We start from the raw sequence: 26,801 nt of genomic DNA on the forward strand, positions 1-26,801 counted from the left end.
TTTTCTCGCTTACTTTCTGTCTTGCCCGGGCCAAATGAGTGTGAAATTCTGCTCTTGGACTTCATTTGATGCTATTGGTAATTCCCATTACAGCTTTGTGGAGAGAAACCGGAGGGAGAACAGCAATAATGTAAACAAGGGCTGAGGTTTTAGGGAGGAGTGACCTCGTTTCATATTTACTGCTTTGTCAGAAAAGCTATATGGAATATACATAAAGAATATTTAGGGAGGATTCCATACTGGGTGGTACCCTGCGGTGTATTCTAGCAGCGCTTTCAGTAATAAGTGTAACGCTTGTGGCTGTCATAGGAGTTTTCTCATATTCTATAAAATGAATTTTGCTTTATTGTTCAGGGTGAACAACATATATATTTAAATTTAGCTCAGCTGGCTTAAGTATATGCTGAAGGATATCTTGGGCTTTTTTTGAGAGATGTAATTGGAACTTGTTAGTACTCTGGTTTCTCTTTTTATAGTCTCAAAACTAATAATACTTGACTGATGATGGCCTACACAGCAACTGAACTAAATTGAATTATAGCTGCTTTTCATGTTGTTTTCTTCAAAAAGATGGAAATGCCTCTGTTAGCCTTTTCCATTGTCTCTGGATTTCTTTATTGGCTTAAATGATATTTCTTTATTCTTTTTGTCGCATTAAAAATACGATGATATGAGGGAAGGATCAGGGTTCATCATCTGAGTTAAGTTGTGGGAAAAGAATGACTTTATTAAGGAAAAATGCGTAAACGGTGATAAGATGTAACTGCTAACAAGATATTTGGCTAAAAGTGGGGAGAAGGTAAGTCAGATACAGCTCTTAAGCACGAAATAAAGCCTTTAACTAAAATAACATTTATTTATAATTCTTGTTATGGGAAACATAGGGGTTGATTTTTCTCACACTGCAAGTGTTTTATAGTTACTGAGCCAAGTGATTCCTTTCAGTGGGGTGACGGGAACAAAAGTGGCAGGTGTATTATTTCCAAAACCAAAAAAAAATGCATTCCAGAGGATCATTTTTTTTCCATGTGGAGATACCAAAACCTCAGAGGTACAAGAGATGATGAACTTGTCATAAGAACTCTTGTACTGTTAAATACGATGTTGTTATGCGTATATTATAGCGATTAAAATTCCCTCAGTAGGTTGTGCTTCCCAGTTACAACTTAAGTGATTTTGGAAGTATGTGATCACCTGAGAATGATTGTTTAGAAATTACTTCTTGCGTGGGAAGGAGAAGGTGCATTTCAAAACCTCCCACACGCTTTTCTTCTTTCTCATCTGAGACGCGTGTCCTGGCTAAATAACGCAGCTGAACTGTATTTTTCAGGCAGTCCCTGGAAGCCTCTGCGTGAAGGAGATGGTTCCCATCCTGGATTCTGTCCCTCACAGCGATTGCACAATTGAGGAAAAGACTACAATTCCCATAGTACTTCCACATACTGGTACTCCGGTGACATCAGACCTTACATGGCTGAGACTGGTTGTAAAGCGACAAGACTGAAAATGTAAGCTCGGTGTTTCTTTCACTTCTGGAGCGGGGCCTTTGGCAGCGAGAAGTCTTTGCTTCCAGGGAAGGATTTCAGTTGCTGCGGAGGTGTTGGAAAGGGTGAGGAAAACATGAGGTGACTTTTAAGGGCGAGCAATTTGTGCTGTTTCTCGTGGTGTTGGTGCAGCTCAGTGACTCCTCTGTCTAGGCAGAGCTGCGTGGAGTAATTGTTTGATGTTTGTCCCCAGGGGCCGTTTCCTAGCCCACAGCCTGACATCTGCTTGCTGCTTTTTTGCTGGTTTTGTCCTGCAGCTTCACGGGGTGGAGGAGAGACGCTGTCCATAACCTGGCAACAGTTTCCGTGTACGTGTAGTAACGGAGTTGTGTAGCGCGCGTCCCATGGCAGCGATGTTCGGGGAGGTAAACGAGGTGCGGCGTGTGGGCTACACCACCAGATTGAGGAGCACGGAGATCAGCTGCTGCTGCTCCGGTGTGCACAACGGGCACGTTCGAGTGCCCGTGCTGCCTCTGCCTCCTCGGTGACGGCCTGTGTCGATACCAGGGAACAGCCAGGGGTAACATCTGCGCAGGTTTGTCTGGGTGGAAGTTGATTCTCGCAACGGGATGAGGTTTATGTGTGTGTGGTTTGTTCTTCAGGAGAGGTGGTGGGTGTCTGGAGTAGTACTGATATTTTAGAAAGCTGGAAAACAGTCCAGCAAAGTGATTTCTGCAGTGTAATATTTGCTTCAGTTGCTGTAAAGTAAGTATAATGATTTATTCGCCTGATAGTGCCCAGCCTTTAAAGTGATCACATAATGTGAGCGCCTGACAAAAACATAATTCTCCAAACACAAATGTATCTTCGTGTTGACCACCAGAGTCTTACAGCAGGGACAGTGAGGAGAGACTTACAAAGTGGATGGGAAACTTGGGAATACTTGCTGTCATCCTTTCTCTGAGAAATGTAATAACTTCTCAGGCAGGTAATAGGTCCCTTTTCATTTCTCTTTAGAAACAGTTTAGATCTGTTAAATAACATCGTGACAGTGCTCAAGTCTGCGGTCTTAAAGACGTCTGCTTGGTACTTGAATTTTACAAAGTGAGGAGCTGGTCTAGTGGGAAAATTGGCTTAATATCTAATCTTGGTAGTTAATGAAATTAACATACACATCTCTATATAATGAGATAGAGTGTATACAGATCCTTGTGCAGCTGATTTAAAAAAAATCTGTTTGGCAACATATGCTGGTTTGTAACTTCAAAGAGTTTGTTTTGATACACTCAATTTCAGCTGTTTTGTTTGTTTAAAAATATATTTGGAAAGACATTTTGATCAAGTGGAGTTTAAATTGTACTAGATAGCCTGTGTGCCAAAATTAATCTCGAAAAACATTTTGTAACTTGGGTTGGAATTTTATATTCCTAAATGAAAAGATTTACTGAGAGTATATTAATACACGTTGCCGTAAAACAAGATTAGTGGTATTTGAAATGACATAATCTACCAGTCACGCACTTAAGCTACCTGTGGGTTAGTTGACACTAAAGTGAGTGGAAGTTCAGTTAAAAATTCTGTACCTATTTGTTTAATAATCCATTGTGTTTCCCTGGTCTGCCCATGGATAATGGAGTGTGACATGTGGTAACAATTACAAGTGAAGGTGAATATATAGAAGAAGATGTTATTAAGTTCCCTTTTATTTCCATGGAGCCTGCACTGAACATGAATGTGTTATTCAAACACTTAGACATGTATTTGCTGATTAGATATTTTGAAATTTGTAGGCTATTTAGTGACAGATTCGTTAAAGCAGCTTTCACCACTGTTGTAAAACTTTCCCTTTGTGAAGGGTGTTTTTACTTTTTTAATTGGGGATTAGGGTCTTATGGCTTTTATAGACAAAAAACATCCTCTGGAACTCCGGAGTAAGGGCAAGAGGTTTCAGTCATTTTTGCAGGTAAAAGTACTTGGAAATAGTAGGACTCTGGAGTTTGAACTACTTGTGGCTTTGGACCACAGTTAGTTTCTAGATCTATAAAAATCTATCATTAAAGACAATATCAATAACTTTATTTTTTAATAATTTTAATTGCAGTTCAGGGCTTTGTTTCTAAGCTACCTGGTGGCAAATTATTCCTCTTTTTTTTTTTTTTTCAGATAAATAAAGCAAGAATTGCCATAAGTGGGGAGGCTACAAATTTGAATTCCTGAAGTTACTGACTTTAGGAAGGCTGAGGTTATGATAATTGCACATACATAGCCATAGTTCTTGGTGGATAAATCTGTATTTCATGGTTTCCCAAGTGCTTACTATGCTTAATTTCTTGTCATTGACATTCTCAGTTTTAGTACAAATGTTGCAGAAATGTTCTATGTTTGTTATTTTTTTAGCTGAGGAAGCTCACAGGGGTACTGGCGAACTGTTTCGAGGATAATGTTTCGTAAAGGTAGAATTGAGAAGCAAATTGGAATCTTCCCCAACAAACTTTTTGCCATGTAGCTTTGTAAAGCAGATAGGCATAAATATCAAAGAAGTTTAAACCAGATATGTCAGAAAGAGACATGTGGGTCTTTAAACTTAACATGAGTTTTCCAATGTAACCTGATTCTGGAACCTCGGGTATTGCAGGTAGAAGTTTTTAGGCCTTCCTCATGATGTCCCTACAATATTAAGATATTGTTTCAAATATTTTTTTTTTTTTTTTCCTGAAAGATTAGATGTACTGGAGCATGTGGAATTGCAAACCTGTGACATAGCTACTCTTCCACGATGGTATCAGTGCGTGTACACGTGCACACTGCATCTCTCGAAGAAGTACAGTGTAAATCCACCTGAAGATACTACTATTTGTATGACTCTGAAAAGCAGACGTTCAGATTAGGAACATTCCCATTAGTCAGTGAGGAGTAATTCAAAGTTAAGGTTCATGTTTACTATGGCTTGTATTTGATCAGTGCTAGAAGGTTGTGGAAGGTGCGTGTACATACATATGTGTATGAGGAAAACATCCCTGTCTTCACCGAGGGACAGGATATATGGGGTGGAAGGCACCAAAATTAGTGGGGTGACCATACTCATGCTGAGAGGGCTCACTATTGGTAAGGTTCATTTAAAGTTTCTAGTATTAACTTTAAGAAACATTGATGGGAAGATGAGTGGACGAAACACTCCTAAGAAGGACCAGGACCAGCCTCAGTTTTTCCACTGGACAATAGCCATGCTAAAATTGTTCCCAAAATTATGCAAGTAAAGTTAAAGAAAACCTCAACAAAGCAGCGCAAACCCCGTCTGCATCATCTTTGTCATCTTCACCATCTGCTGGAAAAACTCAGGCCCAAACATCAAGTCGACTGTCCCAAGTTGCCATGTCTGCTATGAAATCTGTTACTTTCACCAGCTTCTCCAACGGGCCAGTTCTCACAGGGACCGATGGAAAATCAGCAGAACCTGGGAGATACCTTCCGGAATCAGTGGGGCTTGTCTTTCATAAACGAGCCCAGCGCTGGCCCCGAAACTGTTGTGGGGAAATCTGCGGATAATCAGTTAGTGGAAGTGACATTTCAAGGGGAACATCCTGGCGCTTTGGTTTCACGGTGTGCTGAAATCATTCCCTCGGGAACTGAACAGCCTCTGTTTCCTAAGGCTTAAGAGCTGGATAGACGGACTAGCCCTCAAATTCTTAGTGCTATTCTTAAGCCTGGGACTCCTGTTGAGGGTGGTGTTTTAGCTTTGGAGTCGCATCACACAGGTGACCTACAAAAGGCAGACACTGGTAGCCAAGGTGCTTTAGTGTTTCTTTCAAGAGACTATGAAATAGAGAATCCTCTGGCCCCTCCTACAAACAGTTTGCTAGAACAGAGGTACCAGAGAGGCCTAGAAAGGAAAGATAGAGGGGGTTCTTTTGACCTGAGGGCAGCTATTTTATGTCACACTAAAGAAATGGAATCTGAAATTTGCAGACGCAAGATCCCAAAAGGATAATCATTTGCGAGGAAGCCGCTCCCTCAGAGTGGTTCCAAAGAATGTTTATCGATATGGTGATAGGCGCTTTATATATAAAAATATAAACATATATATATGAGATATATATATAGAGGGATTGCTTTTTTCGGGATATCGAATGGTTACGTTGCTGAGGGGTCATATCATTCATCCAGTGAGCTTTGAACTGCCCATCAAATCCAGTGAAACTGAGGGAGAAGAGGATGAATGTCTTAGCAATAACGAATTTCTGTAAATGCCATGGAAGGTGGCAGCCCTGCAGAGGAGAGATCCAGATGAGCATCCTTGCAGGGAGAAAGATGTTTGCGTGATTTTAAGGGATTGTTACAGTGGGCTCTGAGCTGGCAGTGTTAGGATGAGTAGGGAAGGACTGGGGAGAGCGAGAGGACATGCTGGGGAAACTGGTGCTGTTGCGATGAGCTTGGGATGGGGCAGGAACATGTAGAAGCCAGTTATCAGTTTTTGCCACTGATGGAACAACTCGTTTCCTTCTGATGTGGCTCTGTGGTCATTCATCTTTTTGCTCAAAGTTCTTCTGGAACAATGTCAGAAGACAAGAAACTTCGAACTATTTACAAATTCAGGGCATGATATTGAAGTACTCAGTGGGAACCATGGCTTTTTCATTTTATTTGCCAATTTAATGCAATGCAAGCTGGTGGTGCTGCTTTACCTAAAGCATTGGCTTCTATTACACCAAAGCTCTAACGTTGCACCCTCATATCTTGAAGATATCCCAAAAGACCTTTCTAGGAATGAATTATTCACCAGTAGTGCAATAAGCATCTGTTTATATCAACCCCTAAAAGCTAAGTGACAGCTACAAAAATTTACCATTGAAAATCCATTTTTTCTGAAAGAGTATCGGCTGGAGCACAGAGGTAGAATTCACCTTGGTTTTTAACAGCTCTGTAAATTTTAAGCTTTGGTTGGACTTCTGGTTGTGAAGTGTAATGCAGCACCAGCAATTCTTTTAAAGTTTCGTATGATTTGAAGTAGTTCCTATTTTGAGGTACAAATGGTTTGTTGTTTGGGCTTTCAGATGTCAATTAATGCTTTGTGAAGTTGCGAATAGTTACATTGTGCCACGGAAGTAGCGATTAGCCAAATCATTAATGGGTTTCATTAATTCTGCTTTGACAGAACAGCTAATAAATGACAAATAGTTAAAAGATCAGTAAAGGTTAGTGGCTCAGACACGTATTGACTGAACAAATCATCATGAGTGGTATAAAGATATTACTACACACTACTGTGTGTAGTAAAATCAGCACCTAGGAGCAGTTGTGTGCACCTGAGTCATTTCATTGCATAGTCCCCTGTCTTAGAAGCCTCATCTTCCCATTTGTGTGGGCCACGGAGCTTTCGGTAGCGTCAAGGGTTGTGCTGCTGCAGTTCTTCCCTTGCAAAACAGCTGGTGTGTTGTACTTGCACTGAAGAACAACAGGTGCAAGAGCAGCAAGCTCAACACCTCCCAGAAGTACTGACGTATCTACACAGACGTTTCACTGAGCTGTTCTGAAACCCATTCCTGGCTGTGGAGTTTCCTGTCGGTCTGAGCACGGTGATGAAAATGCTCTAGGAAACCTGATAAAATTGACTATCAGAAATGGGTTAACTAATTCATGCAGCTCTTAGCTGGTTTCCAGAAGGCCCTTGGAAAAGAGAAGAACAAGGACTCAACTGTGGGTTGAACAAATGATTGTAGCAGACTTCAGATTGGAGACCAGGTTAGGTAAATCCTTAGTTCTGCTGTTCAGCAGGTCAGAGTAGGTGACCCTAATATAGCCTGGCATCATCTTATTACTTTAGGAGAAAAGCAGGTGCTATGTTATGTTTTAAGAATTTATCGTCGTGTGACTGTTGCACACTTTGTCTTGATTTATCTTAATCGTAAAAGTAGCAGGATTGTGGCGTGAGCTGGTGGGGTAGATGCAGAGCTGTGCAATGTATCAGGATGAAGAGAAGAGTCTTATCGCACAACATGCCTCTGTCTGCATGATCCTTAGTGCAGCGCGGTGCCGCTGGCTGGTCCATTCTGGGACTCGGTGTGACCGGCGATCAGCAGCTCCCGCGTCTGCTGAGCTGTTCTGTCGTGTGGGATCTCACAGCAAAAAAGCAACGTCGTCGTTGTTCTGCGAATGTGTAAGACGTAGGTGGTAACTGGAGGAGATGTGGGTGTTGTGACGTGGATGAGAGGAGCGATGAGGGATAGCTAGAAATGAGTTTCGTGCATAACGAGTAGAGCTTTGGCAGACATAGTAATTATTGCTTTTTTCTTCTTTTTAATTGCTTTTAAATAGGCCAAGTCCGTCCTTAAGAATCTAAATTTCTGCTTGCATGGCAATGCTGGGTACTTCAGAGAAGAGGACTCGTGTACTGATGACAAGGACATGGTCAAACAAAGTGCCCCCCCTGGTTATTACAAGTCACAGGTGAGTCCAAAAAGTGACTTTGCTTAGGTAAACAGAAATAAATACTTGTATGATACGTTGCTTTTTTTAACTAAATGTATTGAATAACCACATAACAAAAAAAACCCACCCTCAATGCCTGCATTTTAGATGGAGCAGCTTTCAATATTTGTGTCAACAGAGTAATCCTCAATTCATGGAATTGAAGTTCCTCACACAGTCTGGCTTTGGGCATCTCTTGTCAAAGGCAGTTGTGACACGTACCGCAAAGTCTTCTGAACAACAACTGCTGGAAGTTACCGTGGACAAAAAAAAAATAAAATCTCTGATTATATGAAATAAATGTATTTAGATGCTAGTGTTTAAAACCAACAAAAGAAATGGCCCAGTAGCCAATGAGTGTTCTTAATGGTAATTGGCGTATAGAACCTGTATATTGAACAAGCATCTCATAAATGTACTTTTCCTGCCCTGCCTTAAGTGGTGCTTTTTTAGGTGATTTTGACCCAGCTGTCTAAGAGAAGTGTGGTAGACTTGATCCCTTTTTCTCAGAAAAAAGAAGTTTCTTAGTTCTTTGACTTCTGAAAAGGAACACTTGCCTTTGCTGCTGCAACGAGCCTTTTAGATGACATGAAATAGGGATTTAGAAGGAAGCCTCCAGTAATCTGCCATTTTTTTGGTTTTGCCGCTGATATTAAGAAATATCTGAATAACTGGCCTATTTTCTCCCCCGGTTTTAGGTTTTGACATATCCCTGTCACCTGTTTACTTTTGCTGGTTAGTTTCCCACGTAACCCAAGAAGGCAATTTATAGAATTCTGATTTTTTTTTTTTTTTACCCACTAGTTTCAAGAGAATTAACAGCAGTGCATCCTGAATGGATTAACCAGTTTCAGTGTGTTGTAGATTAAGATGGCTGTATGTAGGACTTATTAGAAGTCTTAAGTAAAAAAAAAAAAAAAAACCAAAACAATGCTTTTTCTTATGTCTGCTTTATCTTGCCAAGAACAACAAGAAATAAACAGGAAATGCTTATCCTGCCAAGAAATCAGAGAAGAATATACTCAATATATAAGTAATAACACTGTGCAGTACTGCAATTTATTGTTGTTCTGATAGATGCTTATAAAAAGCGTCTGCAAGCTATGCTCTGTGGCTTTGAGTTCTTGCTGGTTTAGGATAACTCGCCATAAAAAGGGCTTTTCCTAATTTAGCTGAAATGCTTTTGGGAAAATCAAGAACTTCCTGTCAGATGGGACTTCATGTCAATCAAAGTAATTTCTCCTAATTATATTATGAAGCAAATATTTAGCTCTGATTACATTATTTTTTAGCTTATAAGATATCCTTTCAGAGAATTTAGTCTGATACGATCTGTAGACTGTTCTCACCTCTGAACAGGAGAGAGGTGCCCTGTTTAATTTTTTTAGTCTGTCCACTAATGCTGTAGTTCAGCAAGATACCCCAGAAATACATCACGTCGCTGTTAATGTTTCGTACAATTGACATAATGTAATGTGAAAGTCCCTAAAACTCCTTCCAGTCTGAGCTTTGATACTATTTAGTTTCATGTATATTTATAATTGAGTTGTTCCTGTTATATTGATGAAGTTCTACCCATTTATTTCTCCTCAAATAAGCTTTGGAAGAGCTTCTAAATACAAAGAACTTGCGTGAGGCTTTTGGAAATAGCGAAATGTTTTTGGGAAATGCTTCAGTTTGCTGAGTCCTCAGTTGTAACGAGCTTCTTGCAGAAGTTAAAACCCCTCTGTGTGCATTTGAAGAGAAGATGTGACCTAAACACAGTGTTAGATGTCTTGGAAAAAAATGTGTTTGGTTTCATGTACAGGGAGAGAGTTTAGTACATGCACATTTCCATTTTACAGGAAAGACCTTTGAAAGAAAAAAGAAATCCATTGAGATAACGTATCTAGGTTTTAGATGTGTTAAGTTTTTTTTGGTTTTAGAGGTAATTTGGTGAGCGCAACGACTTTCCTATGACGTGCAGGATGGAAGGAATGAAGTTAAAGCCCTTCTGAAGACTCTAGGAGTTGTCTTTTTTTTTTTTTTTGAGACAGCATTTCATTCATTGATTTTTATTTTATTTTCTTTTAAGGTTGAATTCTGAATGAAACACATCTGTGGCTCTGCAGGCAGTCCTTTCTTTGCAAAACCAGTCGAGGAGGTTACGACTCTATCTCAAATTCAGTGAAAAATTTTGAAGCTAAAACAGACTGTAGGAGACAATACACTGTTTTATACCTCTTTCTTTTAGCTGTGAGTTGTTAGTAGTTCATACCTAAGCACGGATGAGAGTTTCTCCATTATTTTGAGATTCTGTTTAACTGTAATTGGTATAATGACATATTCCAGTGTTCTGGAAGGGCTGAGTGATGAGCCTGTATCCAGGGTACATGAAGTTCCTCCTCCTCTACTGATCTTTAGTCACATTGTCCTGCACAACTCGCATTAGCAGTGATTAATGGCTCTGAAAATAAAAGATAAATCCATTAGCTACAGGTCCTATTTTTAATCTATGCAAAAGTATTTTATATTCTAGCCAAGGAGCATCATTTATCTTTCTTGCTTCCCAGTAGACTAAACAAAACCAGGGCTTGGGCATTGGCATGTACTTGTTAACACTGCTAAATTGTTGCTAAAATTGTGGCCTTGGCCAGCTATTTCTTTCCTAAATGATACTTATGTGTGGTTCAGGACTCATTTGCAGCAGATAATTTAGATACCACCCTCCTCCTCTTCTGCAGGGTAAGAATTTACCTGTATCACACAAGCACTGTCGTGCCACTTAGTCTCTGGGCCAGAAAGTTGTTGGTGTCTGTTATTTAATGACATAAATATCGACAGTGCCTTTGTATGGAATGTTACAGAGTGTGTCCAGCCTCTACACGCTTATAGTACCTCTAATTCCATTGTTTAATAGGTCTTGATGTATAAGACAAGTTTGTAGGAAGTAATAAACCCTCAGTGTAAGCTTTTTTAAATTAAAAAATCACTAAGGGTTGTTCTGCCCTGCTCATGGTAGAAGCACACTTGGCCAGGTAATATTTCTTTACTCCTTTTTCAGACAAGATCTTAGTCTGTGACAACATTCACTAAACCAAATTCTGGCCGAGGATTTGTAGCAAGCAAGATTTTAGCATTCTACTTTTGAGAAAAGAGGGGAGAGAGAGAAAAAATAACTTAGCATTGTCTCTTTTAAAAGGCTGAGGCTTGAGATAGTGAAATGATCGATATTGAAGTTTTGTTCTTTTAGTTTATTTAGATATAAATAACATTTTAAAAGCTCTAGCTATAAAAACTTTCTAAAGTGGCTCCAGACAGACTGAATGCATAAGGCTGTATTCAGACAGTGTATATTTCCCTTCAACCTTCTGTTTTCTAGTGGCTTGTTCAGGGCTTCACATGAATTTCTCCAAGAATAGGCACCAGTCTCACAGAGTTGGCAATGTGGCTCCTAGTGGCAATGCAATTTTTATCTCAGAAGCAATAAAATGGGAATTTAGTAGATCAGTTTAAATGTTTTTAAGTAGAGAACGCAGTCATTGCTGTAGCACCATTTGCTCCTTTCACATTGTGTTTTTTAGGCTTTTCAGGAATTTAATAAGTACATGGTTGAGATCTTTCTGCAATTATTCTATAAAGATTTAGCAAATGGTTTCATTTGTTGCATCCAAGGCTAGTGTGACCATCCTGATGAAAGAGCTTTTTTTAGCTGGCTTTTTGTACCTATTTCAACTGTATTTACAATGACAGAAGTTAATTTTAGCCTCATAGTCCTAAAAAAATTCTTGCTCTCCATCCTCAGCTGCCAGGTATCCAGAGTTCAGCTCTTTAGGGTCTCAGAGTAAGTTAACTACACTTTTTTCTGCAGTACATTCAGAACTCTTCTGCTGCCAGGTTATACACACAGGACACCCACATTTGTTGAAAACCTTGATTATTAACACCCAACCGAAGCTGGGGATTGTCAAACAACCTTCAGATTGTCTCGTGGCCTCAGAAATGATCTTAGTTATGTGTAAATGTATTGGAACTTCCAGTCATTTAATCTGTAATTTCTTTCCATTCTCTCAGCCATTGCTGTCTGTATATTAACAGGCAGTGTGGTTGCAAATTAACGTCCTCTTTGGGGGCTGAAGATAAAATACATTAGTGTTTGTGGGGAAGCCCTTTATTTTTTTTTTCCCCTCCCAAAAAAGTTAATTTTTTGAGTTGGCCTACTGACCATTTGGTTTTGTTTGTTTGCTTTGTTTTTTTTTTTCCAAGAAGACAAAGCCAAATCAGACATTGTTTCAGGAAGATGGGTTGAATTACTCAAGGAAACTGAAAGGCAGCCTCTTCGGTGAAATATGTCTTGAAATAGGAAATCCCCTCAATGGATTATTTTAAACTGATGTAGTCGTGGTTAATTTGTTCATTAAGAAGTACCTCTAGAATTGGGTGAGAACAGATGCTGCTAAATGTTCTCCTGAGGACAATTTCTTTTGTTACGGGCCTCTTGCACCTACTGATACCTCTTGGCTTTGGGTAGGGGGTTGGATTTTCATGGTCGTGGGTTTTTTGGGTTGGTTTTGTGTGTTTTTTTAATTGGTTGGTGGTGTGTGTGTGTGTTTGTTTGTGGTTGGTTTTTTTGTGTGTTTTGTCTTGTTTGTGGGGTTTTGTTTGTTTGTTTTGAGTCTCCCAAATGTTATTTTCAGAACCACCACAACTACTCCATCTCGACTGGATGTCTCTACTTAAGAGAATTAAAGAGCAGCTAGTTCAGTTCTCTATCATAAAATATTGTTTTTCCAAGGAAGCTGGAGGTTTTACTCACAGAGTCAAAACTTGCTGAAGTTAATCAACAAGGATCAAGAGTCCTGGTGGTGAAGCTGGTCATAAATTATCAGCCCTATGCTGGGCTGTCTCAGCAAGAGTGTAGGCAGTGGGGTGATTGCTGCTATAATTCCCTCCGTTTTGTGCTTATAAGACCACAGCTGGATACTGTGCCCAGTTTGGGGCTCCCCAGTACAAAAAGGTTACTGGAATGAGGTCCCTTCCAGCTCAAAGTAGGTTTCTGGTGTTCTGCTCAAACCTTTATCAGCCGCAGATTCTGTCGTGGCAACTCCTAGTTGAAATCCCTCGGGAGGTGCAGTTCCCTATGGCACTTAGATCTCCGATAATTTATTCCTTGAATGGTAATTCAGTCGTTTTATTAGCAGGGATAATATTTCTTCCCTTTGTTTTCTCAGAAGGGATGTGTATGCCTGTGACATGTGCATTTCCAGTCACTTAGGCTGGAAGATTCTGAGCTTGTGAACTTGAACTTACAATATGAAATCTGTAGAGAATTCCTATTATTGTATAGTAAGTAATTTTTTTTATTTCCTTATTTCTTTTTAGAAGATGCGTAAGTTTGTCAGATTACTTTAAGGCAGGGGAGGGAACAAATTTTGGACTGTGTCCTGTTGTCATAGCTGTGTTTCATTTTCCTGAAAAAACTATTTAGCTCAAGATACAAAAGGAAAGGTTTACTTTGCCTTTAGATGTTTTAATAAAAAAGCAGTAATGTTTCCTTCTCTTTTCAACATAGGTAAACAGCAGGAAGCAAAAAATGGACACTCAATTATTTTCCCCATTATTAGGAGCAATTACTAGTACGTCACCTCCGCTAGAATCTTCCCATCTTTATAACGACTGGTCAGCACGTGGGGAAGATATTGGCTCAAAAACTGCTTTTCAAGACCGCACAAGGAAACGGTATGAGCATTCTCGGTATGATCTTATGGTGGTGTTCTGGAACACTGAAATTGTTATGGCCCAGAGCAAATGGAATTCTGGATCGTTTTAGGAAGAGTTTGTGGGATAACTAGAAATTCAGTATATTTTCTTTGCTGTATAATAGTTATGATAGATGTTGTGAAAAAGGTAGGGGGTCTTTGTGTGTATAGATGTGTTTATATGGAAGAACAGTTTAAAATTTGGAAAGAATACTACATTTAGGGAATGAAATGGGAAACCGCCATCTTATAATTGAAAACTACTTAAGCGTAGAAACCACTCTCCTTCCGTGCCTCCCATCCCTCAGTACTGTTGCTTATAATTATCCTGCTTGATAATGTAGAGTATTTCCTGGAACATGAACAATGCAGAGAGAATTAGACCCCAGCCTGCTGTCGTATTGTGCCCTTAATATAATGCACTCAAGTTCAATTTTAAATTAAAATAATTTTTATAGTTTCGAATGTTGAATGAACGCAAAGAGTCTTTGTTACTTGAATCACAAAGTGTTTTTATTCCCCAGGAGAAATTAATTCTGCCCAAGTCCTGACGGTTGCAGACGCTTCCAATCATCCAGTTGTAATGCAGTAAAATTATTAAAGGTACAGAGAAGGGCAGCGAGGCCGGACAGGAGTTTGAAAGCTCCTATGTCAATGGAGAGTAAATAAATCTACTCTTCAGTTTTGATAAATCAGCTCTGCAGAGGAATGATTTCTATAAAATCAGGAATGATAAGAGGATTGCAAGGAACAGGGAATTATTATTTCAGTCTAGAAACTCGGGGATACTCACTGGAATAATTGGTTCTATCTTTCATGTTAGTAGTTGTATATCTTATGTACAGCAATTGAAATTGTAATGTTTCTATTCCAGCCTTAGAAATGCACAAACAATTATTTCACATTAAGCTTCCCATGCTCTTTTTTTCTACCTGAATTCCAAGTGCTGGCAACATAATATTGCCTTTTTTTGGGGTTGGTTGGTACAGACTGGGACAGCAGCTTTTGACACCAATGATGTTGCTGTTAGTGTTTCTAATATCAATTTCGCTGCCTTTTTTATCGCTTACCTAATAAGAAAGAAAAGTTTGAGGTGACGAGAAATGGTAGTTTACTGGTTCACAAGATGCTGAAAGGTAACAGTTAAAGAAGATACAAGCGTTGCTAAGAAGCTAAATTGTATTATATTTTTTTTGCTACTCTTCCCTGGCAAGTGTCATAGAAATGCCATTTATTTGTTTGTTTGTTTGGGGGTTTTGTTTGTTATGGTTTGTTTTGTTTTTCTAGTAAAAGATCATGTTGCTTTAATATTAGTTGTAAGTACTGAGTTTATCCTCTGGCAATCCACTAATTAAAATGTACAATCTCTTCTTGAAAGCAGCCTTGAGGTTCTTGCAAGGTAGCAAATGCAAGGTAGCTTTTTTTTAAAAAAAAAGAGTAATTCAAAAAATTAACTAAATGGTGCTTGTTTGTTAACGTGCACACCCATTCTGAGACTTTATATATCTGCTAGTCCTTAAGGTTAATTTTTTTTTGGGTAATATTTTATGGTATTTGGTGCCTAACTTTAATAGGTGCAGTATACCTGTGTCATTTTAGTTCCTCTAAGCTGCTTGGTGAGACCAACTAATCACCTATCACTGGAGATTTCTTTGTGCTGTAACTTTGCTTGTGCTTTTGTCCTTTTAATTCTCGGTTATCTGGCCAAGGAAATGATTCCACAATAAATTCTAGGAGGCCCAGAGCATCAAACCTTTTGTTACACCTGTATCCTGGTGCCACAAACTTCTCTTGAGGAACGTCCATTTGAAAATCCATTGTTGTTCGGCACTGAGTTGGATAAAGTTTTTGGCACCTTTAAAAAAATTCAGGCATATTCTCAAATGCGATATCTCTCCAAAGGAAGGCAGTAGTTCAATCGAATTTCTGTCCTCAAAGGAAAGAATTTCTGTCCCCAGCTTCAGTTCTAGAGTTAATCACAACAGCTGGAACAGCACACAGATGTGGCAAAGGTACCATTTCTATTTGCCTCTTGCTCTTTCATCTTCTGCAACCCTCCTACCCCACCAGTACCTTGGAAATTTTGCCGAGAAGCTGTAAGTCTTGGTACTTCTGTCCTATTTCTTGTTCTCTCTCTGTCTGCAGGGGCAGATGTACTGTCACAGCTTTGCTGTCAGGCTGGACATTCATATTCTATTTGGTGTAGTTCCATGCAGTTTGGTATGGTTTTGCCTTTTCTGTCTGCTGTTTATTTTCATGGATTCTTTTCAAGCTGCTCTGCTTTGGTAGGCAGTTGTTTTATAGAACCGGGAGGTAAAAATTTGGTTCCTCGATGCTGCAGAATCGAGGGATTTTACAGCGAGTGTTTTCTGGTACCAAACCTGAAAGGACAAGATTGCCTACCTTGGACTTGAGAAAACGCAACGCTTGTTGTGCTGGGATTTGTGTTTTTAACTTCAGTTGTCCTGTTGCTGATAGCAAATATTTTATTTGGAGACCAGTAGACATGAGCATAGTTGACTCATTTTCCACGCGTGTCCGTGTGTTCCATGGGAAGTATCTTCCTTTCAGGTTGGATCAGGATTTTACGGTACAAGAGGTTTCCTGGCGTGTTGCATTTCCAAGGATTTTCAGATTGCTGGTGGTGAACGGCACTGGCGTGAGACCCAAGGCGGGGAGGTGTTTCTAGTCCCTTATTTGCACAAGTGACTGCATTAAGAAATCTGATTTGTCAAGGATTCAGGTTCTCCTGCCTTGAATTGCATTTAGTGCTACTGATTCATGTGCCAGAAGGAACAGCTGAACTTCTCATCTCACTTCTGTCTAGTCTGTAAAATTTGTTTGGGCAGTTTTAGACTCGCTGCTGTCCTGTACTTGTTCTTTCCTAGGGTTTTGTTTTTATTGTCCACACAGTTTCTTGCTGCCCTGTCTGCAGCTCTAAAGTGGCCGGTATTTTCATTTTTAATTTCCACGCCGCATAGTAAATTGACTCTGATCTCTCCTTTGCTGAAAGTCATGTAGACACAAGCTGTCATCTGTGATCTCCACTTGGTTGCACACACTGGAGGTAAACAGGCCTCCTTTAAAAAAAATATTTTAAATTTGCCATCTGCCAAAGACACAGAAGAGATCCACTTACCGAATATTAGTTACAGACCGGCATTCATGAAACAATTTCAAGAATCTTTGCACTTATATATATTCTAGACAAAATCACGTAGACCAGATTCCTTCCAGAGGAAAAATAGTCATGAAGTAAATAATAGAGGTAGTTAAAGTCAAAATGTGGTGAGGTTGTAAAAACTAGAAAGGCTTAAGTGGCTCATTTGCACTGTGGCAAGAGATTAACGAGGTGGCAGTCGTAATAATTTATCCCACTTTTTACAGTCTCTGTTAATCTGCAAAATCAGCACAAGTCGTTATGTGGCAGCACTGGCAGAGGACGTGGTTTGGATAAGCTGATACCAGGAGATATCTTCAGGGACACTGAAACGCATCAGCCGAATGAGAATGGGATGATGAATGAAATTTATTGAAGCAAAATGCACGTTAGAGGGAAGGAGATCTTAACAGTGTTACGTTTTAAGTAACTTCTGAGTAAGAGTTCGGTGTCATTGCAGACACGTTGGTAAATATTTTGCACGTAAAGTAAGAGATAGAAGTTGCGTTGGTGTAAGAGTAGTGGTGGTTGGACACCTTTTGTATTCATCAGGAATATTTAATAACATTTTGACCAACTCCTTTCTAAAATGGGATTAAAAAGTGATTCAATTTAAGTGTATGGTAGTTTTTTTGAGATTCAAATAATAATATGGAAGTAGCTAAAATAGATTCCTCAGGATTTTGAGGAGATCGATTATATTTACTCTTTAAATGAGACAGTCAAGATTTGAAGAAATGTCTCTAAAATAGTTACATTCATTGAAAAGAGAGGAAAATCTTTTGCCGATCCTGTCTTTTCACATAGCAACTTGAAAAGTCTCTGCTGAAGCAAGAATTTAGGAAAATTGTTTTACTTCATTTAGGCTGTAAAACTCACCAATGCAGGAAGAGATTTCTATAGATGGGTGCTGAGAATACATTAAATTCAGAACACTTAGCAGATGCTACTAAAATATATTAAAGGTTTAATGCTTTACTTTTCCTTTTGCCTGTTTTGTTGAGAGAAGATGCATTTTGTTTATTTAGGCTTTTTTTTAATATTTTTTTTTTTTTTCAGGGCACCAATAAATCTTTCTTATTCTGGCAATGGCCCTGATATGTTTGGGCTGGCGTCAAGCATTTTAGAGGAGCCAAGCAAGCCAGAACCAGTTACAGATTGGTAAGTTTGTTCTCAAAGTTCTTTTATGTTGCATATTGTTTTTTACGTCCTTCTGTCACACAGATATGATACACACTTTGAATTATTTCACAGAGTTGTGTAACAAAGGTCTTATAAATCCCCTTGCAACGTAGAAGTACTTTTCTTTACTTCAATTGCCAGTAAAAAAAAAAGGCAACAAACAGTTAGAAATGCAGATTTTCTAGAGTCTTCCATCAGCCTGCAAAATTTGAGGAAAAAAAAAAAAAATCTCATTTTAACCAGTGGGGAGTTGACTGAATACAGTCAAATCTAAAATATTTAATAAATCCAAATAAACTCGGCAGTTCTGAATATATGTTTTAAAAACATTAGCGATCGTCATCGGTGGTCAGATTTTACATAACATTTACTCAACTACAGCAGGAATATTTTTTTCCCTCCCCTTTTATTTTGGAGGAGGGCTGTGGAAGTTTAACCAAGAATGTAACGGGGGAAATGTGTGTGTGGGGGGGTGTAACTGTGAGAAGTGAACTGTTTTAACATAATAAATATTTTAAATAATTACAGGAGGTTTGTTTAACTTCGTTACAGGAATTCTCTTTCAAGATTGTTTCCACCTCTGTGGGCACCTGACCTTGGAAGCAATGGTGAATTCTCGGGGCTCTCATCTAAGCACTCTGTTGAAAATAAGGATTTTTCAAACCTGGTGGGCTCACAGAACTACTGTCAGGAACACTTGCAAAAGCCTCACGATGTGGAGATGTTACACAGAAATTTAGAAGATCTTCATTTCCTAGAGTCTTGGCTTTCTCCATCTGGCCCTTGCGCTCAGCCTGATAATAATCTGAAGAACGGTTACCCTTTGCAAAATAATAATACGATTCACCAAGAAGGGTTTTCTTTTCAAAATATAGACTATAATCAGCATTTGTGCGGTTATGACCACATGAGGTTCAATGGAGATTATGAAACAATCAGCTCCAATTTTAGCACTTTTTTGTCTCAGAACAGAATGAAAGAAGGTGCTGGCGTTCAGAAAGAGCATTGGAAACATGAAAGAGCAAGAGGCAAAGTTATGAAAAAAGATACTCAAGAACAAACTAAATATTCCCCTGATCTTTCCAATCAGCCTGTCGATGATTCTTGGGATAAAGTGTCCCAGGACAACCGCTTGTTTTCTAAGAAATATGAAAACTTCACAGCTGCTCATAAATTGCAGTCATCTGTTCATCCATCACTGAATTTTTTCAATCAGCTCCCTAAAGAAAATAATTTTTCTGGAGGGAAGAACAGAAAACCACAGGAAACCCATGTGCAAAATGGTCGTCATAGCTTTACCTTGGGGGATGTTTTTAATAACAATGAATGCAAGATCAATATTAATCCTAAAGAATGCTCTCATGAAGTTTCTGAACGTGGCTTATATGTAAAAAATGTTGTGCAAAATGGGAGTTATTCATCGTACCATGGGCGTACGTGGCTGGATGGGGAAACTGCAAGTCCGACAGCTACGTTGGATGTCATGTATGGAAAGCAAGTGGTGACAAGTCCTCCGTCGTCTTCAGAGGTGTCAACCACGTCTGGTGGTTCCCCCACCCATCGGTCTATAGCACAGTCCTCCTACTACTCACAGATCTTATCAAGGAAAGATGGAAGGTTACAAATATCGAACGGTCTTTCTAATAATTTGCGAGTTTCTAACTTCATCTCGGAAAATCGGAAGCAAATGAAACGCATCGGGCAATTGCAGCGGGAGTCGTTGACTAATAAGGATGGGCAATACCATAAATTCCCTCTTAATTTTTCATCTGACTGGTTAATGCAGCAGAATTCTGTAAGTGAGAACCCTGAAAAATACCACAGGTTTCCAAAAAAGCAGACCCAAGAAAATAGTAATAAAGATGACAGAAAAGGCAGAAAGAATTGGATTCCTCATTTTGGGTATTCAACCCCAAACCATTGGCAGTTCAATACGTTTGGAAAAAAACATGAACAGAGTGGTAGCATGTCAAATTTCATCAATCCTTCTTTTCTTCCTTCTTTCCCATTAATGTCTGATTTTAAGCAAAATCCCAGCTTTCCCCCATTTAACCACCATCTCTTCACCTCCGCAAATAATTTCGGTTTTCCTCCGTCACCGTTTCCATTCTCGGAACTTGTCGATCTTTTCCATTATGATGATTTTAATCACTTGAATCCCTTCATCAACGATCTGTTTTGTGGGGAAATAGCTGCGCCGTACTTGGCCTTTCCAACGCCCTTTAACAAGTACAGACCTCCAAGAAATCGCAGTGGACCCGCTAACGAGCTTCATGTCCGACTGGAGGAGTGTTGCGAGCAGTGGAGAGCTCTGGAGAAAGAGAGAAAAAAGGTAAACCACAACTGACAATAATTTATATCAAAGCTGGTGGTCGCACAAAAGAGTTTATAGAGTCACTCTTTTTGAGGAGGCAATTCTCTTGCCACATTGTTAGTTTTCAATGATTAGAACAGCATCTACAACACCTGTTTTGAGTATAATGTTTGTATTTTTTTGACATCACTGCTTGTAAATTGTGTGTGACTTTGAACTTCAGTTTCTGTTTCCTCTTAGAGCTGTTAATGCAACATTTCTCTATTAACCTACAATATTTGCTACAACAGATGTGATAACGTCACTGCCCAAATCACTGAATTATTGTTAGCTTGTGAGCTTTTCGTTTATATGGTCAACAAAAGACTATTAGTTGTTGCTAATTCACTAGGCCTTTGCTACAATTCTAGAATCACCAGCCATATACAGTGATACATCAGGTGGTTCTTAACGTGCTGGCGTTTTATAGACCTAAATGCTCGAAATGTTCATATTGCAGTTTGGTTAGACTGATCTCTTTTCTTGTCTCACACTCCTTCTCTCCAACTAAATATTTAACTCAAGTATTATAAACCCAGACTCACCTTTTCCCTGCAGAGTCATGTAGGGAGAGAAACTTTTGGAAACTTTTGTGGGGTGTGTTGGGTTTTTTTTTTTGTCAGTGATGTAGTGGTGCCTTTCCCTTATTCTTTTTTTGCTAAATCTTTGGTGTAGTAAAAAGAAAAGCAAGAGGAGAATCCTGGGCACAGCTGTAGAGAAAACATAGTGTGTTCTGAGTGGATGTGACTTCTCCCAACGGAAGGTTCAGTTTGTGCTCTTCTTGTTACAGCCACTTTCCTGCCTCAGGCTGTCTTGCTAAGAATTGTCTGAGACATCGGTGTTTTCAGAAAATAATTCTGCTTTCTGTTATGGCAAAGAAAGCTGTTCCAAACCTGCTCATGCGGGATTTGGGTCAATTAGTTTGGGAAGACCGAATTGTAGTTTTTTATCTGCTAATATATGTTTTTGTTTTTTTTTCATTAAAGAAAATTTGTTTATCCTCATATCATGTTCTTAATAATCAAAGGGATTTAATTGGCTCACTTGATCTGGTCTATTCTAAGTGATCCGGTTTTATCGTAGTGATCTACTTGGGCTTTCTCAGTCCTTGATTTTTCTAGTTCCAGACTACACCTGCAGATAGCTTTATTTATGAGGTTAATTTTAGCTCACCTGTACGTATGTATGTAGGGAGGGACTTTCTTTTGACATTCTCACCTTTCTCATGTTCTCACTCTACATTGATTTCTTAAGAAACTCCCCCCAGCAGGACTTGTATTTAATTCCACGTAGCTTGTCTGATCAATCAGCCCTTTCAGCTCTCAGAAAGCTGCTCATTGCAGCTGATTTGGAGTTCACGGTGACACTGAACTTACCCCTTTCCTTTTATAAATATCACTTTTCCAGGGATGTCGCATTAAAAAATTTCTCTGAATTGTCTATTTGGAATTGCCTGCAATATTAAATGTGCATATAGGTTAGCTGTAATTCTGAAATACCTGGCGTTATATGAATTCCATGACCCTTTTGCCATCTTTTTTTTTTTTTATTTTTTTTTTTTTTCCCCTGAATGTCTTTCAGGCTTCTGAGATGAATGAAAGTGGAGTCAGTTACCTCTCGTAATTCATGTTAGGTGAGGGCAGAGACTGAATAATATGGATGTATCAGTAAAGCAAAAAGAAAAGGACTTCAGGACAATATTTTCAGTATGAATGTGGACTTAGCCTTGCCTTGAACTGCAGTGTGGTACCTAATCTTTCTCTCTTAAGTCCACTGAAAAAGGAATAAGATAGAGAATCAGCTGCTAATTGTGTCTTTTTTTTTTTACTCCAAGTAGTAAGAAATTCCTCCCCAGAAATATTTTTGGTGGTGTTTAGTCACTGCCTGCATTGGAGAGTGAACGGGTCAGTTCCTTTCTCCATCAGGAGTTTGGCAGCTGTGTTGGTGACTTTTTCAGGGCTGATACCCGTTTTTGTTAAATCTGGCTTAATCCTAAGGCAATTGAGAAACAATTTATCCTGGTGTAATCACCTACTTCTTTTGTTAATAATCATATGTGACATTTGAGAGGTGCAGTGAGTGGCATACAGCTTAAATTCATGAGGTACTGTACAAGAATTTCTTCGCCTAGGTCTGTGTCCAAGATTAATTAAAATAAAGTTGTACAGCTTTGGTTCGAAATGTTGCCGCTGAGGTTGAACTGGATTAGAGATGTATTCTGATTTTTACAGCATCAGGTTGTACATCTGTACAGATATTGGGCAACGTTTGTCTGCAGATGCAGTCAGAAATGAGGATAGGAAGCACACTTGCATTGCAACGTATTTGAAAATTCTAAACGACCTCAGAAATAGGGATTGTAGTGTTGTACAAACATTTACAATGGCTATTTATTTCCCCTCCAGACTGAGGCTGACCTTGCAAGAAACTTCCCAGGAAAGCGCGTATCTAGTTCAAATAACACCCCCGTGTCCCGACTCCCCGCCAACCCATCACGCGTCGATCGTTTGATTGTCGACCAGCTACGAGAACAAGCCAGGGTAGGGCTGCTTGAACTATAATTCCTCATTTCTTTCGTGTCTTGTGTTTGTTTATTTAATGAAGATTTATAATACTTAGAGATTTTGGGGTTTTTTTTCAATGTATTTGGCAGGTGGTCACGTTAATAGGGAAAATGGAAAGGCTTCGTGGTTCCCCTGTGCATGGGAACGTATCCGCTGCGCTGGAACGCCATCTGGAAACCATTCACGTCGCACAGGCGAGGCGTAAGGATGAGATTATTAATGCTGCTAATCCACAGAGGCAAGGAGCACCGCGTTACAATAACGAGAAAGGTAACTGCTTTCCGTTCCTTTAGCTTTAAAAGCCTTTCCAAAGATAAAATTGTGAACATACGCCCTTTGGAATTGGCAGATTTGAAATAACGCAGCGGTTACTGTAACTTCAACAAAAAAAGTTTGTAAATATAAACCTGTCACTTTTTAAAAGCCTTTAAATTACTTTAAGAGATCTTTTTTTTCCTTTTGCTGTTACTAGTTTAAACATTCTCCCCTTGAACTGCAAAGAACAGTTCAGTGATATTATATAACATTAGATACATTAGATAACCAGAAGCAGTTGTCCTAAAAGTAAAACTATACTTGTTTTTAAACAAGTTGGATTTCATTTTATTTTTTAGTGGTATTGCTAGTCTCTTGACTTATAAAGTAAAAGAAGTGTGGTGGTGCTGTGTTAATTGATTGTGTCTGTCTACCTTATCTAGATAACAGAAACGCCAGAAATTAGATTTTTACAATTCCCAGCTTCTATTGAAGTAAAGGCAGAATAATTTGCAGCAGTAGTATGTAATTCTAATGCAAAACTAGGACAAATTGCATTCCTTTCTAGTAGCACAGTATGATAACTTGCTATTCAGTATAGTGATCATACTGGTGATATTAATACATACAGGAATTTGGGGGCTGGAGGTAAAGCTCATATTATTTTTCTTCAGAAAATACCTGTGTCTCAGAAAACGATTTCCAAAGAGCAGCAACGCTTCCCCTGCCTCACCCCCCTCCTCTTTTGGACCTTTTCTCAGCACTGTCCTACATGGTTTTATTTCCTGAACAAAGCTGACGGTGTGTGGTTCTTTCAGCTTCCAGCAACGTGTATGCAATGGTTCTTTCTTGTAAGAAGGGGAAGATAAACTGTAAAGAGAGTCAAAATGTTTTGCTTTCACAAGTTACATGCCAAGCACCTTCTTGATGTTGTCGTATCCTTAAATTAATAGTCCTGTATGCAAACCAACTTAAAAATATTCCTGAAGTTGTGTAATGTGACATGAGCTCCAAGTGTAAGCCAGGAAGCAGGTGAAAAAAAAAAATATCCCATAAACGGCGCTTTTTATAATGGTTTATAGTAAAAGTATGTGGAAGCATCGTTTGAACCATCCCGTTTCATACTTGTTAGAAAAATTGCGATTAGTCTTTTACGGTTACCTGCAGTGTAGTTATGTTTCTGACGAAGAGCTGGCACTAAGCGCAGTCTAAATCACATCTCGAAAAGCCTTTAGTCTGTTTTCCGCTGTGAAATCCATTTTCTCTGAGTTCTGCTGGTGGTGACCATGTACCCAAAGCGCAAGAATGAGCCTTTTCTCACTGTGAGCTTGGGTGGGTATCAGTGCAAGAAAGACAAAGGAAGAAAAAAGGATTGTATTGTGTTCCTCTGGCTGCGATTGAGTTGGTAGTTTTACTAATCATACCTGAGTGTAATTTTAGATAGTCCCCTCTGATAACATTAATTAAATGGGCTTAATTGTCGTATCACGTGCCTGATGGTGTCACTGTTTACTGCAGGGTGACAAGGAAAATTCACTAAAAAAGAGCTGGTCTTGTTTTTAACAAAACCAGGACAGGTGGTTATGCCACTGAATTTTGGACACAATCGTGGTTGCTATTAGTGTGAGACGTGACGGCTGTCATTTGCAAGAGAAAAATACTATTAATAACTGATGGAATTCAACCAGGGTACAGCGTTGGCCGTCTCCCGAGTAAACTTTACGTACTGGTGATGAGTTGGAACAAATACATAAATATTTAATATTACCAGGCTCGTGTACGAGTTTAACCTGTAACGTGGGTTTTTTTTCTGTTGCAGATGTTCTGGCTCTGGCCGCTGCCATTAGAGAGCTGGCGGCTTCCACTCGCAAGGCTCGTACGGCTTTATGGTGCGCGTTGCAGCTGACTCTGCCAAAAACCTCTTCGAGCCGCCCGGCAAAACGCGAAGTTGTTGAAAGGGCTTTGCAAGAGCTTTGTCCTCCAAACACAAGCACACAAGCAAAAAGCGGCGTGGAGCACAGACACAAAGGAAGCAAAAAAGAAAAAGCCGAGGAACCCATGAGGATTCTGGAAGAATAATAGCAAATAATAATAATATAATAACAACAAAAGGGAGGTGGGAGGCTGAGGACAGGGAGGAAGGACCAAGGGTCCCGCAAAGTGCCATGGAAGGTGTTTTTGATCGGTTATCAAAAAGCAAAAGCGTTAATATAACTGATCAGTGCTGCAATTCTGTTACTGTGATTCTGCTGTTGAGAGACACATCTTGTGCTAGTGTTAATGCAGTATTAATATTACTGGTATTGCAGTGTCTGCTACGTAAGAAATTTATTATCAAGGTGAACTAAACATTAGCCGAGCATTTCCTTGTATGCTTCTCCAAAGCTACAGATCAGCTGTGAGTCAAGCCATGACCTGAGGAACCAGATGTGGTAGAGCTTAATTATCCTTTTTTCCTTAATAATACAATTTAGCATACTTTAAAAAAATCATTTTGAAAGCTATTCCATAATTATTCAGGGGTTTTTTGCACCGTTATGTAATTCTTTTAAGTGCCAAAGTGATCAATAAGTGGTTTGCATCCCATCACTCTGTGCAGAGCGATCCACGCTGCTGTGTTGTTTTTGCGATGGGGAGTTGGGTTATTCAGGTTATTGCTAATGGTTTGACAAGAAGAATCGGTGTTTAATGTTGGTTTTGTGAGATGCTTCAGCAGTTGTGCCGCCAATTCGGTTTCCAGCTAAACCAGTGTAAACCAAGCTTTTCTATAGCGTAATCCATTGAAAATTTGCCATTTTAAAAAAAGGACTTTCTAGATTTGCAGTAAGTACGTGTCGAAGTGGTAGCAGGTGATACAAAATTGTCACTCAGGATTAGAAATTAGATTTATTGATTCCTCAGTGAGTTAAAAACCAGTAACTATATAACATAACATGCACTTAATTAAAAAATTGTTTGTTATTAATGTAGGTTTATGGTACAATAATTTCCAGAAACATTCTGTATTTATTTTAATGTGCTTATCGAATGTTTATTTTAAATTCTATTTTAGTAATACAAAGTTGGATATTTTGCCAAATCTTCCGAATAATCAGATTTAACAATTTACTCAGGAAATATGTATATTATTACACGAATACGGACATGGTATATGGGGATTTTTGGGGGAGGGGGAAGGGATGTTTGCAAAATATTTACACAAAGCTAACTATGTACTAGATTACCAAAGCTGTTTAACTGATTAATTTTTCGCATGGAATATTTAATATATTTAATTGCCGTTAACTTGTATCCATTCTGTGGCTTAGACAATCACAAGTGTTATGTATCAGTGTGAATGTTTGAGGCGAGGATTAGAAAAGAATGAGTAATTCACGTTTTGTTCTTAGGGCACTTAGAGATATTTTAATGCTTTAATAACTGTCTTACTGTTACACGGTACTAAAAAACAATTAAGGTTTGTAGGTACCACTAAATTAATGAATAGCCTTGGAGGGCAGTTCTTATTTTAAAAGCGAATTATGTTGGGGATATGAGCAACGTTTGAAAGACAAAAATGAAGATTTTTATGTTCCGTGGCGTTCGATGTTGAACTCGACG

General features: G+C 39.0%; 1 protein-coding gene across 1 annotated transcript; it reads left to right on the forward strand.

The window, feature by feature from the left end:
* Positions 1–1,426: 1,426 nt before the first annotated feature.
* On the forward strand, positions 1,427–26,046 carry LOC135985829 (meiosis-specific coiled-coil domain-containing protein MEIOC-like). The gene is made up of 8 exons (XM_065629475.1): positions 1,427–1,508; positions 7,797–7,928; positions 13,501–13,667; positions 17,907–18,008; positions 18,582–20,361; positions 22,788–22,922; positions 23,036–23,216; positions 25,021–26,046. The coding sequence occupies exons 2-8, from the start codon at positions 7,887–7,889 to the stop codon at positions 25,278–25,280; spliced, it is 2,667 nt and encodes an 888-aa protein (XP_065485547.1). The 5' UTR covers positions 1,427–1,508; positions 7,797–7,886; the 3' UTR covers positions 25,281–26,046.
* Positions 26,047–26,801: the final 755 nt, after the last annotated feature.

The sequence above is a fragment of the Caloenas nicobarica genome, chromosome 2 (assembly GCF_036013445.1).
Source record: "Caloenas nicobarica isolate bCalNic1 chromosome 2, bCalNic1.hap1, whole genome shotgun sequence".
NCBI lineage: Eukaryota > Metazoa > Chordata > Aves > Columbiformes > Columbidae > Caloenas > Caloenas nicobarica.

What these genes read in the sequence shown, in the direction of transcription:
- LOC135985829 (XM_065629475.1), top strand. Translation starts at nt 7,887, where the DNA reads ATGGTCAAACAAAGTGCCCCCCCTGGTTATTACAAGTCACAG. An exon ending in CAAGACCGCACAAGGAAACG is followed by an intron (nt 13,668 to 17,906) that starts GTATGAGCATTC and finishes TTTTTTTTTCAG; the next exon opens with GGCACCAATAAATCTTTCTT. An exon ending in CCAGAACCAGTTACAGATTG is followed by an intron (nt 18,009 to 18,581) that starts GTAAGTTTGTTC and finishes ACTTCGTTACAG; the next exon opens with GAATTCTCTTTCAAGATTGT.